Source organism: Dipodomys merriami, unplaced genomic scaffold (assembly GCF_024711535.1).
Source record: "Dipodomys merriami isolate MVZ:Mamm:240054 unplaced genomic scaffold, mDipMer1.0.p SCAF_37, whole genome shotgun sequence".
In the NCBI taxonomy this organism is placed as follows: domain Eukaryota; kingdom Metazoa; phylum Chordata; class Mammalia; order Rodentia; family Heteromyidae; genus Dipodomys; species Dipodomys merriami.
In genome coordinates, this window is record NW_027205270.1 from 12,016,761 (window position 1) to 12,034,360 (window position 17,600).

Here is a 17,600-nt window from a genome sequence, read left to right on the forward strand (position 1 = left end):
ATACTGAATCAGAAACTCTACCAGGGGGCCCAGATATCTATTGTAACAAAGTATCCAAATGGTTGCCACATGCTACACTCAATCTTAACCAAAAGGCCAAGAAGCAATGCTTAATGTACAATAAAGGGTAAAATCTACTGGTCTACAATAAGCACAAGACTGTGCTCTATAGAAGCTGCCCTTAGAAGTTTTAATTCCATACATCCTCTCCCATTCTCTGTACCCAGAAACCTTCCATCTGCCGCCATGATCTCATTAGGACCCACAGGAGGTGCTGGGGATGGAAACACTAATAAAATGATTACCCCTACAATCTAGCCATATAGAGTGCTCAGAGAACTTACACATAATTTTAGCATTGCAACAGGAACCATTTGTTGAGTATTTCCTTTATACCTGGTACTAGGAGGAAGTATTTTACAGTTTCCATTTATTTTGTTTTTTTTGATTAATTTACTTTATTGTTATTATAAACATGAGTACAGAGGGATTGTAATTACGAGTCAGGTAATGAGTACATTTCCGTTCTGTTCCCTCATTCTCTCCCCGTTCCCATTTAATCCTTACAAAACAGTACCATTATTCTCATTAGACAAATGACAATGTTGAGGCTTAGGTTGTTAAGTGGCTTATGCAGAATCATACACATTATGAAGAAAACCCAGGCCTTCTGATTGCAAATTGAATGAATGTAGGATTCTAACCCTAGACCTAAAGGTCTAAAGCTATAAAAATGGGACTGTTACGATGTTTCCCTCTCAACAATCCTGACACTCCAAATAATCAAGTTTCAAATCACTTTGGCTTCACCAGTTGCAGCCCTCATAAATCCTACCTAGCCAGCTGACAAGAGCAGGAGTACAGGGACTCAAATGAGAAACTCTGGTTCTCATATCTGTTTCCTTTCAGAAGTTTTCCAGGCCACAGAGACTTACTTTATAGGGTTATTTCTTCCACTTCTGTGAAGGGCAAAATACGGATCCGAGAGTAAAAGAAAAATGTTTCTGCTGGAGTTGATCACAGAAGAGATTCCTCAAACTCTTCTCCAGAAAAATGTTGCAGCCTAGTGCATGCCTCCGGGGAGGTTCAGCCCTGCCTGCACCTTACAATCACCTAGGAGATGCCTGCGAATGGTCCAGGCATTGCTGCTCTGATAAAGCTTCCTCAGACAGTCTCCTTTTTGGTCTGAGTTGAGGATCCCCACTCCAATGTTCCAGACACTCTTCAGATCTTTCATCAAAAGGAATAAAAACACAAATTTGCCTTCTCCTCCAACAAGGACAAGCAAGCAGAAACTTGGAACATAATGGGCTCAGAGATTCTTTTCCCAGATTGGCTACTCAAGCAGAAAACAAACCACGCATACCAATTGCAGTGGTTTTTGTGTGGTCAGTCTCCGCACTGGGTGTTCATGTGTTAGATGCTTGATCCTCAATATAACAATGTCAAGATAGGGGCTGGAAAGGTGGCTCAGTGGTAGAGCGCTTGCCTTGTATGCATGAGGCCCTGGGTTCGATTCCCCAGCACCACATAAGCAAAAAGACAAAAGCTGGAAGTGGTGCTATGGCTCAAGTGGTAGAGCGCTAGCCTTGAGCTGAAGAGCTGAGGGACAGCACCCAGGCCCAGAGTTGAGGCCCCATGACTGGACCAAAAAAAAAAAAAAAAAAAAAAAGTCAAGATGGTGGGACTTTTATGAGATGGAATATTATAGGGGATACTACCCTAAGAGGGATTAAGGTCATTTTCATAGGACCTTTAATTAATTAATTCTCTGAGTAAGCCTGATTCCTGAGTCCCTTAATGACTGTGATCTTTTTCTTATGCATGTTTTCACCTTTGTGATGCCATGAGGTCTTCAAGGTACTAAGTTGATATAGTAATCAGGCTTTGGAACCTCCAGAAGTATAAGCTTTCTCAGCCTTGAGTATTTCATTATGGTAGGAAAAAAGAACTTGTATAACAACACAGGCCCTCAGAGTAGAAAGTAGGCAAAAAATCACAGAATTTCATTGCATATATTGCATGAATGTACAATAAAATAAATACTATAAAAAACAATATAACGAAAATAAAGTCATCACACAACATGATTTTCATTGTGTCTTAGAAGCACCTGTTCATTAATTCATTAAATTGTCAATGTCTTGAGGTACATTGTACAACTACTTAAGGATAATTTTTAAAATTAAGTTCAATGTCCCCACACTATTCCAGGTATTAAATCTACAATGGAAAAAGTAGGTGATAAAATAGAGCCTAACAGTCTTTAGGTGAGATAAATTTTTAAACAGAAAATGTGAACAGTTCAACAAAATAAACACCAGGAAACATGTTTGTGAAAGGTGTGGAGTAGGGTCAAGGGGAGGGTCTAAATGAGTGAAGAGAGGAAAGGAGAAGAATGCCACCATAAAATTCAATGCATGTCTTACAGAATGAAGGCAAGTGAGCGAAGGGGTGGGTTGGGAGGGATGGGAGAGGATGTTGAAAGGAATGACATTGATCAAGATGCCTTGTATTCACAAACTGCTTTACTGAATGGCAAATGCTTTGTGCAATTACTTTAAAATAATAAAAGTATATTTTAAAGAAAAGATAACAAAGATAGGAAGGAAGGAAGGAAGGAAGGAAGGAAGGAAGGAAGGAAGGAAGGAAGGAAGGAAGGAAGGAAGGAAGGAAGGAAGGGAGGGAGGGAGGGAGGGAGGGAGGGAGGAAGGAAGGAAGGGAGGGAGGGAGGAAGGGAGGGAGGGAGGAGAAAAAAGAAAAGAAAATGTGTATGATAACTTCTAGGATAGAAAGGAGTAGGCAACTACTCTGAAAGAGAATTAACAGGGGCAGAGAGAGGTTCAAATAAAGGTAAACCTAAAGAATAGCTAAGAAGGAGCTCATCAGGCTAATAGTGCATATGTTTTCAGGGGTGGTTAGAATAACACGTAAGGTATTCTGGAGGTAGGTAGGAAAGAGGTTGGTGTTATAGAAACTGAAGGAAAGGAAGTGGGCTGCTATGAGTAAGGTGAGATAAGGAGAAAGAGAGGGGAGAGCTAAAGGAACCTAGGAAGTACACAGATGAAGTCTTTGAACTGAGGCTTGAAATACATGTCAATCACAAGTCTCATGGAAATCAAAACGGGTGGTCCAAGTTTTCAGGGGCCTGAGAGTTGTAAGGAAAAGAATACAAGATGGGCAGTATGAAATTTCCAGGGCACTTTGGAAGAACTTGAAGTCAAGGGCAAACAAATGACTTTGAGGCTTAAGCTGGTTGACTTTGTGATACATTGGCCTAGATTCCTCTATTCCAATCTTGCTTTTCCTTTTGCCTATATGCCCACAGCAATTGCTTCTATGAAGTTGCCTAGTTAAAGTTTACATCTTCTAAACACAGGCCAACTCAGACCAGTGTCCAAAAGAAAGCAATAGTGTAAGGAGTCAGGATTCATTTGATCATTTAACATATACATATATTTGTTAGACTAAGCTAACAAATTGAACATTACAGAACACTTGGTAGGCTATGGCATGATCTGAGGGCATGACATCCATTCTATACCAGGTACTCTTAGACACAGCTGCTAGATAGATATGTATACTGGTCTCATACATTGAGCATTTTATATCTCTGCATCATGACTTTTAGTAAGAGAAGGTAAGGTAAGGCCAATGTTCTGATTATTATACCCCAGAGTATGATCCTATAAAAGCAGGGCTATCTCAAAAGAATTTCTCAGATACACAGCCCTGTAAAGAAAATGAGGGAGCATGATCATGTATTCTGCTGCTTTGATGCAACTTTGGTAGAAGATAGATAGATAGATAGATAGATAGATAGATAGATAGATAGATAGATAGATAGATAGATAGATAGATAGATAGATACATACATACATACATACATACATACATACATACATACATACATACATGCATGCATGCATGCATACATACATAATCAATGTATACAGTTTGTGCCAGGCATCAAGTCTTCACACTGAGTTTATTCCAGTGTAGTTAAGATGTTTTAGGTATGCTTATAAACTAGTACTTGGCTTGATTTTTGTAGGTGGGGATGGAGCCTACTGAGGGAAAAAGGAAGGAGAAAGAAATTTTCAGGTGGATGTTTCCAAACCTGATGTTGGCCTTTTCTAGCAGAGAAGACTGAGAACAGAATGTGGTGATGGCAATGAAGGCTGAATTCCCAGAAGCTAATTCTGAGTAATGACTCAGACAAGAGGTGAAAGGTAAGGTCAGTCTTCGTTTTCTAAAAAAAAAAAAAAAAAACTTTTGAAGGGTACAGTCTCAGTAATTGTCATTACTTACTAGGCAAAAGTAGCATGTAGACTAATGTGAGTTCAGGTTCAAAGTTCAACAGACTGTCCAAGGGTGTCTCTGTATTGAAAGAGTTTGTAAGCTTAAGTACTCTGGACACATAATTTGGATCAATTAAAATGTGCTGTTTTGCTCCCTTTCTTTTTTCCCTGGAGTATAGCAATATCTCAGCTGTTCAGTGACCTCCAAGTTTCTAGATTGGAATAGCATATTGTACTTTTACCAGAGTAGTTCTAATCACCATTGTCCTTGCTGATTGAATTACATTCAATACACCCAGAATTCCTGGTGATTCCTTCCAGTATGAATTAATTTTATGGTATATAATTATCTGGTACAAGACAAATGTCTTTAATAAAATATTCTGTATGATCTTTTAGAGATAATGACAAAATGTTTTGGTATATGACTCTAGGTGACCAGGGACCCTATATCTTTACATGTTATCTCCCATCAGATAAAATAAGGAAATTTGCTTATATTAGGGTCATAAAGAATCTAGAAAAACATACTTTAGAGACATCATCAAAATGAAGAATGCAAAATGATTTTGCTGGGGTTTGACTTTTTTTTTTTTTTTTTTGGGGTCCGGTCGTGGGGCCTGAACTCTGGGCCTGGGTGCTGTCCCTCAGCTCTTCAGCTCAAGGCTAGCGCTCTACCACTTGAGCCACAGCACCACTTCCGGCTTTTTTCTTTTTGCTTATGTGGTGCTGAGGAATTGAACCCAGGGCCTCGAGCATGCAAGGCAAGTGCTCTACCACTGAGCCACCTTCCCAGCCCTGGGGTTTGACTTTTTATTTCTGAACTTTGTGCATAAAACAATTCCTTTGAGTCGTGTAGAGTTGGGTCTAAAATGTACCAATTTCCTTTCATATATATAGAGCATCAAGCAGGTGTAGGCCATGACTCCAGGAGACACATAGAGATACAAAATGCAAGCTGAGCCCTTCAGGACTGAATGATCTGCTTGGATAAGGATGGATACAGGAAAGATAAATGACAGGACTGGCTGAACACCAAGAGGAACACAGTTTGGGCCATAGAAGATCAAACATCAAGCATTTTCTCAAATAGCACTTGAACAAAGGTTTATGAAGAATGAATGGAAAATAAGAAGTATTCAGGTTGAAGTACAGAAGCAACAGACTTCCAAGAAGTTATATTTTAAGTAGGTGGAGCAGTCAAAGTAAATGCATGTGGTTAATTTCATGGCATGGCCAATGATAGCAGCAGTTTGGGATGCTGCTTGAAGATGACTCTCTCAGGAGGGACATTTACCCAAATTCAGCACCTATCACCCTCAACTAACCTCTGGAAATCTGTCACCTGAAGGTGATTTGCTGAAGGGGGCCACACAGCCCTGGATCATTGTTTAAATGTCCCCTGCTGCCTGGAATTTCCACAGCACCAACGTGATTGCATTATAGAATTCTCTCAACCCCTGGTGTCAAATTAAAGTTCTCAAATATTGAGACATCATTAGTTGAGCTGCTAAGAAGATGCCTTCCTTGCTATATGAGAATACTAATGAACTAAAAACTTATTACAGCTAGAACACCCTTATTTGAATAAAAGCTATGAGTTCTGACCTTCACATTGTCAGTTCAATTTCCCCTTGGTTTTCAGCATACCTAACCAGGCTTTTGATCATGAGCAACTTCAAATCTCGGTCCAAATCAGACAGAGCTGACATCAGAGACACCCAGTATTGTAGAGCTTTGGAATGTGGGAGTCAGTACAACTGAGATGCAACTTCAGTTCCTTTTCCAGTGGCCTTTCAATGGTCTGTGGTCAGCTCACCCGTGAGAAAGTTGAGTTCTGAGCCATAAAAGCAAAAGCAAGGTCCTGGCTTCTGCCAAGCCTTCATCTCCTGACCAGACAACACACTAACTATGCATCCTCTCAGAGAAAATCTGTTCCACTTCTACAATAGGTACAGTTCCAACATGCATAGCTCACAGCCACTTTCTGTGGCTCACAAGCTCCCTGAGAATTCTAACTGTCCTAAGCTCCTCCCCTTCACCTCTGAACTACTTCACTGTGACTGGCTCAGGAACCCTGCTGTCCATGCCCCTTGCCAAGTAAGGCACAGCCCTGAGAGCCCGGAGAGGTGACCTTAAATTTCAATTTTGCTGCCAACCTACGTGTGGATTTTAGCCCTCACCTCCTTGAACCTTAGCTCAAACATGAGAGCTTTCCAGATCTGCTCTGTGACAGCCCCTCTGTGTAATCCAGGAAACAAGGGACAAAAACCATGGAAACCATGTGTACAGAACTATGTCCTTGGCCAGTGTCTTCCAACAACAGGCCTCAGGTACAAGTCCCAATCTGCCTCTGCACTCTGAGAGAAATATTCTTTGCCGAACCTCAGGAGGTTTATTTTGCAAAGCCACTGAGAGCAGCCTGCAGTCAAAGGCTTTAAAACTGCCAGCACCACGAGGACTCCAAGATGCTAAGAGCATGAATCTCAGATTCTCCAAAGCCTTTACATTGGTCCATCCTCCTAAGCCTAGCCACTTAGTCCCAGGCCCGGCCCTCTTGAGTCCCCAGGATGCTGTTCTGCAACTACCTTCCCACCACCTTGACTCCCTCGAACAGTCCTACCTTCATTTGTCTCATAGGACACTTGACAAGTAAGCTTACTGCCTTGAAATAGCCCAATGCAAATGCCCTTTTATCTCTCACCACCTCCAAGAAAACATCAAATATCAATTCCCTGGCACCATACTCTTTAGTACAGGGTATAATGCAAAATGATACCAGGCACTACCCTGAAAACATAAATATTACTCCAAAAATGCCCTGAGCTTACTTCCTGTGGAAATACCAAGTCAAACATGATGCAGTCCCACTCACAACTCTACTAAATGGCTAAAATTCTAAAGACCAAAATCACTAAATATTGGCAAAGAAGCCACACAAAAAAAGGCAACATCTGATTCCCTTCATATAAAGTTAAATGAAACTAAACTGAGTAAGAATATAGATTATCTATGGGAGGGAACAATTGGGTAGAATAGGAAAAACCTTTCTGGGATAATGGAAATGTTCTATATTATAAAAAGGGTGTGGGGGCTGGGAAGGTGGCTCAGTGGTAGAGTGCTTGCCTTGCATGCCTGAGGCCCTGAGTCCGATTCCTCAGCGCCACATAAGCAAAAAAAGAAAAAAAGCCGGAAGTGGCACTGTGGCTCAAGTGGTAGAGAGGTAGCCTTGAGCTGAAGAGCTGAGGGACAGCACCCAAGCCCAGAGTTCAGGCCCCACGACTGGACCCCCCCTCCAAAAAAAAGGGTGTGGGTTCATCTTTTTATCAAATTCATTGATCAAATCCATTAATCAAATGAGAATTCTGTATTTCAACAAATGCAAATTGTACCTCAAGGAACCAACACTAATAAATCACTAATGGTGGTGGACTGGAGGTACAGATTTTACAATAATGGAGACATGTTGGTACTTTTCAAAGGTGGGTCATAGGTACACAGGAGTATACTATACTATCTATATATCTATACTATACTATACTATCTCATCTATTTTTTAAGTATTTGAATGTTTTTGTAGTTTTAAAAATGTACTGGGCCAGTAAGTGCAATGGACATAGTAAAACTAGAATAAAATGTTCTGCCTGGTATTTGAGCAGTTCAGAGGTGATGGTGGTCATGGGAGGCAAATGAGGTAACAGATAATTGGGAAAAGTAGAGCTGTCAAAGATCTTGGGAGGTTGTAGCCATAGTACATGGAAAAAGAAGAATAAATGAATGTGAAAGATGGGGAAATGGAAGGGATAAGAAGTTAAAAAGGGCCAGCACAACTATGTTTATTGCAGCATTATTTACCATAGCTAAGATATGGAACCAACCCAGATGCCCCTCAGTAGATGAATGGATCAAGAAAATGTGGTATATATACACAATGGAATTCTATGCCTCCATCAGAAAGAATGACATTGCCCCATTTGTTAGGAAATGGAAAGGCTTAGAAAAAATTATATTAAGTGAAGCCACGCCCAAAGAAACAAAGGTCCCATGGTTTCCCTTATTTGCAATATCTAGTATATGTCTGAGTCAAGCAGAAAAGGTCAGATAAGGTAATGTTAGGGAAATGAACCCTAAGATACGTGTTCAAATGTTTTTTTTTCTTTCATGCGATTGTTTCTAACGCATTTATAAGATTATTTCTTTGTTGCTTTGTATGTCCCTCCCCCACAGTATAACCCCTGCTTTCACTGTGGGTATAATTTGTGGAGGGGAAGGGGAAAAACAAGTCGTTTAAATAGGGATATAGGTGGACCTGTTGCAACAATGAGAAGTATAAGTCGTATGGCGAAAACGAACTTCACAACTTTGGGGGGGCAGGGGGAGGATGGGAAGGGATGGGAAGGGGAAACAAAGGAGGAGGCTACAGTGCTTGATAAGAAATGTACTCATTATCTTGCCCATGTAATTGTAACCCCTCTGTACAGTATTTTCACAATAAAAAAATAACTAAATAAATAAAAATAAAGAAGTTAGAAAGGGGCACTTGAGATCTTTGGTTTTACCAAGAGGAGCAGGGGTGAAGAAAGAGATGTTGTCTTGAGAGAATGCTCAAGGAACAAGGTTGATTGCTAAACCAGGTTTGGAAAGACTTTAAGCTCATGCTACAGAGTGAAATGCTTATGTCTCTTAAGTTCAGGTTGAAAGCCAACATGATTGTGTTTAGAGGTGGGACCTCTAGGAGGTAATTGTCAAAAGGGAGAGCCCTCACTAAAGGGATTAGTGGCATTGTAAGAGGTAACCATGAGCAAATACAAGATGGCATTTGTAAACCAAAGTTGGGGCCAACCCTACATTACCTTGATCTTGAACTTTCCAGCCTCTAAAACTATGAGAAACAAATGTTTGTTTTCTAAGCCACCGAGTTTGTGGTATTTTGTTGTAGCAGTGTCTCTCATTTGAACTGTGTCCCAATTGCAAAGCCCCAGTGAGTTAGAGAAAAGCACAATGGCTTGAGTTGGACCTTGAGTTGGAGACGCTAGTTAGAAAGAGATGAGTGGGAAAAAAAAAATAAAAATAAAAGTAAATAAAAAATTTTAACTAATTAAAAAAATAATGAAATGCTGAAACACGGATACAGGGTGGCCCATTGTTAACAACGAGATGTACAAGATACTATGCTGAAAATGAACTTTACAACTTCGGCTGGGGGGTGGGGGAGGGAGGGGCGGGGAGGGGGGGGAAGGATGGTAAAGGAAAAACAAAGGAGGGGTAACAATGCTCAATAGGAAATGTACTCATTACCTTACTCATGTAAGGTAGCCCCTCTGTATTGTATCTTTACAATAAAAAAAAATTTTAATGAAGAGATGAAGTGCCTTCCCCCACTGGCCAGTAATATCACAGCAGTTGACAAGTTTCGAGGCTTATGGTACATGCCAAGCCCCATCGCAGCCTGCCATGCATATATTCAACACAGGATGTTGGATAAGCATCATTATCCCTGTTTTCAAGAAACAGCTACAGAATCCACAGAACTCAAAGTTGATTGCTGAGTCCCTAAGCCCAACCAGACTCCAAATCCTGACCCCTGTTCCTTGTGCCCTTACCAAGTAGCCCAGACAATCACACCGGCCCTCAGAATGTTTCCTAATAGAAAATATTCCCCATACCATTTACTCCTCCCAGTGACATGGTGTCTGCCCCTCTCCTCCCCTCCCTTCCTTTGCATAACCTATTCCTGTCACCTAGGTACCCATCCTTCCTTTTGCATGGCTGATGCCTTCCCAGCCCTCAAATCCTCACCCCAGCTACAAAGAATCCCCTGCCAGACTTTCTTCAAGAGCTTCTCCCTAGGATTATTTGCACATGTCTGTTTTCTTCAGAGTACTTACACAATTTGAGAATATTTTGTCTCCCTCTGCAGAATAAGTTCCTTTGGACAGGCACTATGGCCTGTCTTAATGTAGTGACAACTAACCATTGGAACTGTTTCTCCTCAGCAAGCTCCCTTTTAAACACAAAGCAGGATGGCTAACAGGAGTCCTACTTTCTTGCAGTAAATACCTGAAAGTTTAAGCTAGAATACAGGCTGTGGAAGGGGAAGGAGATGAAGGGACAGCCTACAGAGCCTCAGGAAATCATAGCACCAGTGAAGACCCTCCATTTCTCAATGAGGCAAAAGCTTCCCAGTCAGGCAGACACTGAAACACAATTGAGCTATTTGTAATCATCATGATGATGGGGATGGTGGAGAGGATGGGAAAACAGCTTATAAAAACAATTGCTTAATACATGCCAAGGACTGTATATACTTCTAACTCTCTGAACTATGCCCCTCCCACACACACACATACATACACACACGAGGTAACTATGATTTAAAGAGACTCACAGGCTTATCAAAGGCAAATGTTATACTTACTTCTGACAGCCTCATTCTGGCAAAAGTTTATTTCGATGTTCTCCACAGAAAGCACACACACACAAACATACACCATCCCTCCATTTCTCTATATTCCTTATCACCTGACACATGGAAATAATAATAAGCCTTCAAAACACATTCAAATCAAATAATAAATTTATTGACCATCTCTGTTAGACAATAGATGAAAATAGCTCAATTTCTAGATCGTTTGGCTTCTCGTTGTACTGAAAGATCAGTGTTGGGCACAGGGGCTGACAATCAGTAGACAACAGAAACAAACTGCTTCTGGTATACAAGTCTATCATTTATTCCACAGTTTTAAGGAACTTTTTTTGTTGTTCTTTCAGATCATCTTCCTCTTTTCAAATTCCTACAGAAACAGAAGAGAGGGAGAAGATGGGATAAAGTGATGAGAGATCCAAAATTATATGCACAGTCAAAATAATTATCTTTAGAATCTTTTAATCCAAATTATAGAATAAAATGTAGCAGGATGAGGGTACTTGAACACAAAATAACAGCTTTCAAATTTCTCTGTCACCTCAAATCTAGATATAAAGCTTCAACATTGTTTCCTAAACCCAGAAGCCCAGAGGGAAGATGTAATACTGATGTTTTCACTGGAATATTAGTATCAGGAATTGGTGAGCCTCCCTGTGTCCAAGTCCATGATACCATGGCACATGACAGGTCTTTCAATAAGGCAGTAGAAACAGTCTGCCTATGTTCTCAGAAGATAAAACTAAACATAAACTCAGGGTTTTGCAACAAATGAATACCTTAAACAAAGTCTCCTTGAAGGAAACAATACTGGAAGTTCTATTTCTCCAGACTGTCAGAATCAGAACAGACAAAATGCATAGAAGCTTGCTGCCACTTACTGGGGCAAAGTGGTAACACACATTGCCATCTGAATGTAAGCAGCTGCTTTCCCCTTTTCCCCTACTTTCAAATGAAATTCTTCCTCATACCCTTTACTAACCCCCTAGACTTTTTTTGAACACTACAGTCCAGAGTGGCACATTACAAAACACAGAATATGCAAAAATTCACTAAGGCAAGGTGTTCGTTGCAAAAAAAGACCACACAAAAATCAGGATTCTGAATTCCCTTCTGAGAAAATTAATTTGTGCATATTTTCAATACATGACTAACCAATTAAGATTAAAAGTAGGAAGACATAGACAGGCTAATAATTACTGAAGAGATTGTAAAAGACAATGGATCATTTAGACTATCTTAAACTACAATATTGTAAGAAAAAGGGAAAAGCAAAGCTTTTCCTTCAAACTGAAAGCAACCATAGTATCACAACACAGCCTGGGCCAGAAAAACACAAGGCTGACTCCCTGTCCTTATTTATACCTCTCTCTACTCCAACTACCTCTTCACATACTTTTGTTTGTTGTACTGAGTCTCCAACACCTCCACCTAGAAATAGAAACTTCTTGAGTCATGCCAAGAACCCTATACACAAGCCCTCCATATCCCAAAATGGAGATCATGGAACTTAAGTCCTCCAAAATGTTTTTTCCTCCTAAACCTAGAAGCTGTAAAGGAGGCTTTAAGTAATATTGATGTATTGCTGGTGTACTTACAGAGCAATTCTATGTTTAAATTAGAAAGCTTTTATTTAGAAAGTCTTTCATTGAGGGCATTAGAACATTAATGAAATGCTCTAAGATTTATTATGCTGTGTACAGAGAATGCATAAAATAAACTCAAGCCCAGAAGAAAAGGCCTGGCTTCCAGGTCTCCACTGCGGCTACCTCAAAAGGGTCTTACTTGTCTTGCTTACCTTGTAGATGGTGGTTCCCAGCTGTGCAGGAGACATGCTGACTACAACTCCCGCTTGCTGAAGGGCAGAGATCTTTGCCTTAGCGCCACCTTTTCCTCCAGCAATGATTGCCCCCGCATGGCCCATTCTTCTGCCAGGAGGAGCAGTTAAACCAGCAATGAAGGACACTACAGGCTTGGCATTTGGGCCCTGGAGAGAAAGTGATATTTTAAACTATCTAAAAAAGAAGCCAGTCAAACCCAAAATCAAAATGAGCTTACTAAGAAAAATAATTGATTGTACTTGTTGCTAATGATAAATTTGAGCTTTCAGGTAAATATTAAAATTTTAGAAAACATATTCGACACTGTAAGTTTAACAACTTCTCTGCACCTGCGCTCTTCTAGTACGATTTGTGTGACACTGATAAACAGGTGATATGTTGACATTTAACGATCTACTGTGTCCGCATTAGCAAGATGTTCATAACTCAATGAACTGGTATTTTTTAACTTACCAAAGTATGTTTTAAAAAAAACTGTGGATGAGATGTCTTTCCCCTTCCCAAATCAATCACCATTCACTAGCACACTTGGGCATTTGTTTTAAAAAAACTGTGGATGAGATGGCTTTCCCCTTCCCAAATCAATCACCATTCACTAGCACACTTGGGCATTTGAGGTCTTATGAGTTATCTATGCTATGTAGATTATAACCAAAGGTTTTCACTGTACTAGAAATAACACTAAGAAATTCTATAAATCTTCATTATTTCACTTAAAAAGTAAATTTCTAAATGGCATTTTTAAAACATTGTAGTGTGCTGGGCACCAGTGGCTCATGCCTGTAATCCTAGCTACTCAGGAGGCTGAGATCTGAGGATTGAGGTTCAAAGCCAGCCTGGGCAGGAAAGTCTGTGAGACTCTTATCTCCAATAAACCATGAGAAGACTGGAAGTGGCACTGTGATTCAAATGGTAGAGCGCTAGCCTTGAACTGAAGAGCTGAGGGACAGTGCCCAAGCCCAGAGTTCAAGCCCCACAACTGACAAAAAAAAAAATTATAGTGAGGGAAGTGGCATTTTATAGCTAATTTTTTCCAATTCTGTTGATCTTAATACATGATGTTTTTATATTTAAAATGTTGCTATGTTTTAGCTGAAATATATGAAGAAAATCCAGCCTCATACAGACATTAGTTGGAAAGGGAGAAGCATTTTAACTGCCTTATATTTAACTGTTAACATTCTTCCTTGATACTAAACAAACCTCTTCAAATAGTAATTTCTCAAAGGTTAAAGGCAATGTAGGAATCTGAAGCCTAACAATGAATTTGTCCTTTTTCATTTTAAAATCCATTAATCCTTTTACACTTTGAGTGGCTCTACCATGAATTTGCAATATTCATTGGTAAGTTTGAAAATACCAGTTTATGTTGTATTCCAAACATATTCCAAATGAGACACAGTTGATCATTCAATACAAATGTATCACCTATTTATCAGTATCACACAAATCTCATTAGAAGAGCTTAAATGCATAGAAGTTGTTAAGTTTATGGTGGCAGACAGAAATTTTGCAAAATTTTAATATTCTCTTGAAAGCTGAAATTTATCATTACCAACAAGTACTATCAGTTGTGTTTTTTTGGTATGACAGCTCACTTTGATCATTTTTGAAAAGAGGTATTCCAAATACAGAAGTGTGACTGCCACTCATTCTCCCAAGTACACTGGTGTTCTGTGGAAGCAGTCGCTTCCAGTCACAGCTCCAGTACAATGGTTTACTCCCAAGCTTACCACAAAATGCTGACTCAATGGTCAAGATTTAATAAAACTGACCAATTTTATTGCTTCATTAGGAACATCCTTAAGTGAAACTGACTTTGTTTTATCCTAAATAGCCAGCAGTGAGGGAAAACTGGTACCACGCTGCTACCCTGACTCCTGGGAGGTGCTGCATGGTCTAGCATGGCTTGCTCTAGGCTTGGCTCCCACTGCTCATCCCTCTTCTTTATCTTCTGGGAACCCAGACTTCTCTACCTCTGTGCTTTTGCTCACAATATTCTCCATTCCACCTGGATATCTAGAAAGTTATTTCTTAACTTCAAAGACCTGCTTACATCTTGTTAGGGGTCAAATCCAAGGCACTGATCACATATCACATCCTCTATAAACCTTCCTGTTGTCTTCTTCATGCTCTCTATACATGTCCTCAGACCTGATAACTTCTCCAGTGGCCCTACTCTGCCTCTGCCATGTTTCTACTCTTATATACATTAAACTGGATGTAAGCCTATTCCAGTGTGTTCTCCCAGGAAACAATGAGCTCCCTGAACACAGGGATTAGTTCTCACCGGTTTCTCTTTGTCCAAAACCTACTACAGTGCCTGTGACATAGAAAGAAAACGACTCCATCAAGTCATTTATTCTTAGTGGACAGCTGACTCTTGCATTAGTTGTTTCTTTTTCGGAATTAGCATAAATTAGCTATGCAAGGCTATACAACTATAGCCACATAAGCTATACAACTGTCCTCTCACTCGTGTTCTCTGAAAAAAATGAGAATCTCTTATTTGAGTGATATTAATTTCTACTTTATCCCTTTCCTACAATGCCTCCAAAGTTGTGAAGGAAAAGATAATGATATTAGAATGTCAAATAAATTTATATTCTGCCCACTGCCAAAGAAAGATCACTAGAGATTTTTTGTTGTTGTTGTTGGTTTGGGGGCTTGAAATCAGGGCTTGGGCACTACTTTTGACCTTTTTTGCCCAAATGTAGTACTCTACCACTTTGAGCCACATTGTCACTTCTGTCACTACAGATTTTCAAGGTGTAGAAAAACACAAGTAGACTAAGGGGAAAGTAAAATCTGCAAAAAGACATGGTATGGTAAGAAAGGTGAAAGTCTGAGAACTAAAAGACCAGTTAGGACAGCATCAGGGTGACCTGAGCCCAAGCCCAGGACTGCTGACTCTGTCTTTCTCCTGTGGTCTGACTGCTCATCTTTCCACAGTGTGATGAAGTCAGCACTGTACTGGAATCTGTCTGACAAGCCCCTGACCTTCCCAGGCCTCACTTTCATGGAAGGACAAACACATTTTACTCAAAGGCTGGAGATAAAGATTAAGCAACACAATTTTTACAAATAATTAATGTGCTCTTATAATGACAATAGTATCTACAGATAACATCTGATGAGATTGTTCTGTGCCAGGTATTATGTTAAGGGTTTCTGTAACATAAGATCAGAGGTTAAGAATTCAGAGGAGATAGGCACTAGCAGCTCATGTCTATAATTATAGTTACTCAGGAGGCTGAGATCTGAGGATCACAGTTCAAAGCCAGCCCAGGCAAGGAAGTCCATGACACTCTTTTCTTTAACCATCAAAAAGCCAGAAGTGGACTTGTGGCGTAAGTCGTTGAGTGCTAGCCTTGAGCAAAATGCTCAGGGACAGCACCCAGGCCCTAAGTTCAAGCCCCAAGATTAGCACCAAAAATGAGTTAATTCACAGAGTATGTTAGAAAAACCCTTGATAACACCTTACTGTTGATCAGCCAAGGGTTGAGGGAGGGAAAGAGAAACAAGAGAAGCTTTGACTAAAGGTAAAAGAGATAAATATGGTCAAAATAGATTGCTGGCAATATACAGTTGAAATCTGTTGAAATTGTATTAGTAAGTGATGGAGATTGACTGGAACACACTGTATAAATTCAAGGGACTATCACAATTAAATCTCCCCTTGTGTAGCTAATTAATGTTAATTTCAAAAAACAAGCAACTAAGAGTCATTGTTCATTAAGTAAGAGTAAATAGACTAATTTATTTATTTTTGTGGTGTTAGGGATCAAACCCAGGACACTGCCCATACTAGGTCAAGTGATCTAGCACTAAGCTACAGACACTAAAAATTAATGATGAATAGGAATTATACATGTTTAATATTCCCACCATTCTCTAATATTCAAGGGATTTAGAGTTGGACCTAAGTACATCTTAATATTCACCTTAATGATTTAATGTTGTATTACCTAAATCTTTTTTTTTCTTCCTAAATCTTTTTTAATTCAAAATAAACCTGTTTTTAATCTAAAATTTAAGCTTTATAACTTTTCTGAATTCAAGAGAACCTAGTAATAGTCTCCTCTAATTTCCTAACAAATCCACTTAATTCTTCTATTTGTTGGGCATTAATTGGTGTCTATTGTGCCAGGAGACTGGTCTGGGCACCAAGAATACTTATAGTCCAGACTGAAAGTTAGACATGACCACATCTGCAGAAGGTACAAACATGGGCAAGTGAGAATGCACACTGACAAATCAATAAGACGTGGATCTGAGAAGATGGTTAAGGTAGTATGTGAGGGACTGGAATAACCTGCTCAATGTGGCCATTAACTCAAAACATAATGGGAAATACTGTCTGGCTTCAAAAGGACAAAAACCAGTAACACAGACTCAGAAAGAAAGATGGGTCTATGGCCTTAAAGAGAAAGAGAGTAGAAGGACACTACTAAGATGGCAAGAGTGGGGTGAGATGAGAACTGAAACCAAAGCAGAGGGAGTAATTACAGATGAGGCTCTGGGTCTAGACAACCACTGAAGTCTCATGGAGACAATTTAGTAAGTGAGTGGAAGCAAGATGAGAAACAGAAGTTTCTGTGGTTCCTGCCATGGAAACTATAAAGTATGATGTTGATTACACAAGATAATAATTCACACTTAAGGAATAAACACATGAACAAAGGCCGTGATGGCATGGTGAAGAGGTCCATATCTATAATACCAGATACTTAGGGCAGAGACAGAAGAACTGCAGTTCAACGCCAATTAAAAAAAAAAAAAAAAAAGGAGTGAAACCCTGTGTCAACAAACAAACTGGACAGTAACACAGATGCAAAACCCCCTTATAAAGAGGATCTCAAGCCAAGGCCAGCTCTGGGCAAAATTCTGAGACTTTATCTAAAAAATAAACCAAAAAGCACTAAAGGAAAAGAAGGTACGTAGCTTAAGTGGAATGCTTGCTTACCAAGCATGAGCCCCTGAGTTTAAACCCCAGTACCACAAAATTAAAGATAATAAAATGAAATAGTAAAT

At 39.7% G+C, this 17,600-nt stretch overlaps 1 protein-coding gene across 1 annotated transcript in view; it reads right to left on the reverse strand.

Moving 5' to 3' along the window:
* Positions 1–10,860: 10,860 nt before the first annotated feature.
* Positions 10,861–17,600, reverse strand: part of Suclg1 (succinate-CoA ligase GDP/ADP-forming subunit alpha) — a 28,761-nt gene continuing 22,021 nt past the window's right edge. The window contains exons 8-9 of the mRNA XM_069989106.1: positions 12,524–12,712; positions 10,861–11,095 (exon numbers count right to left, since the gene is read on the reverse strand). Coding sequence (XP_069845207.1) covers positions 11,069–11,095; positions 12,524–12,712 — 216 coding nt within the window. The 3' untranslated portion in view covers positions 10,861–11,068. The remainder of the gene's footprint in view (positions 11,096–12,523; positions 12,713–17,600) is intronic.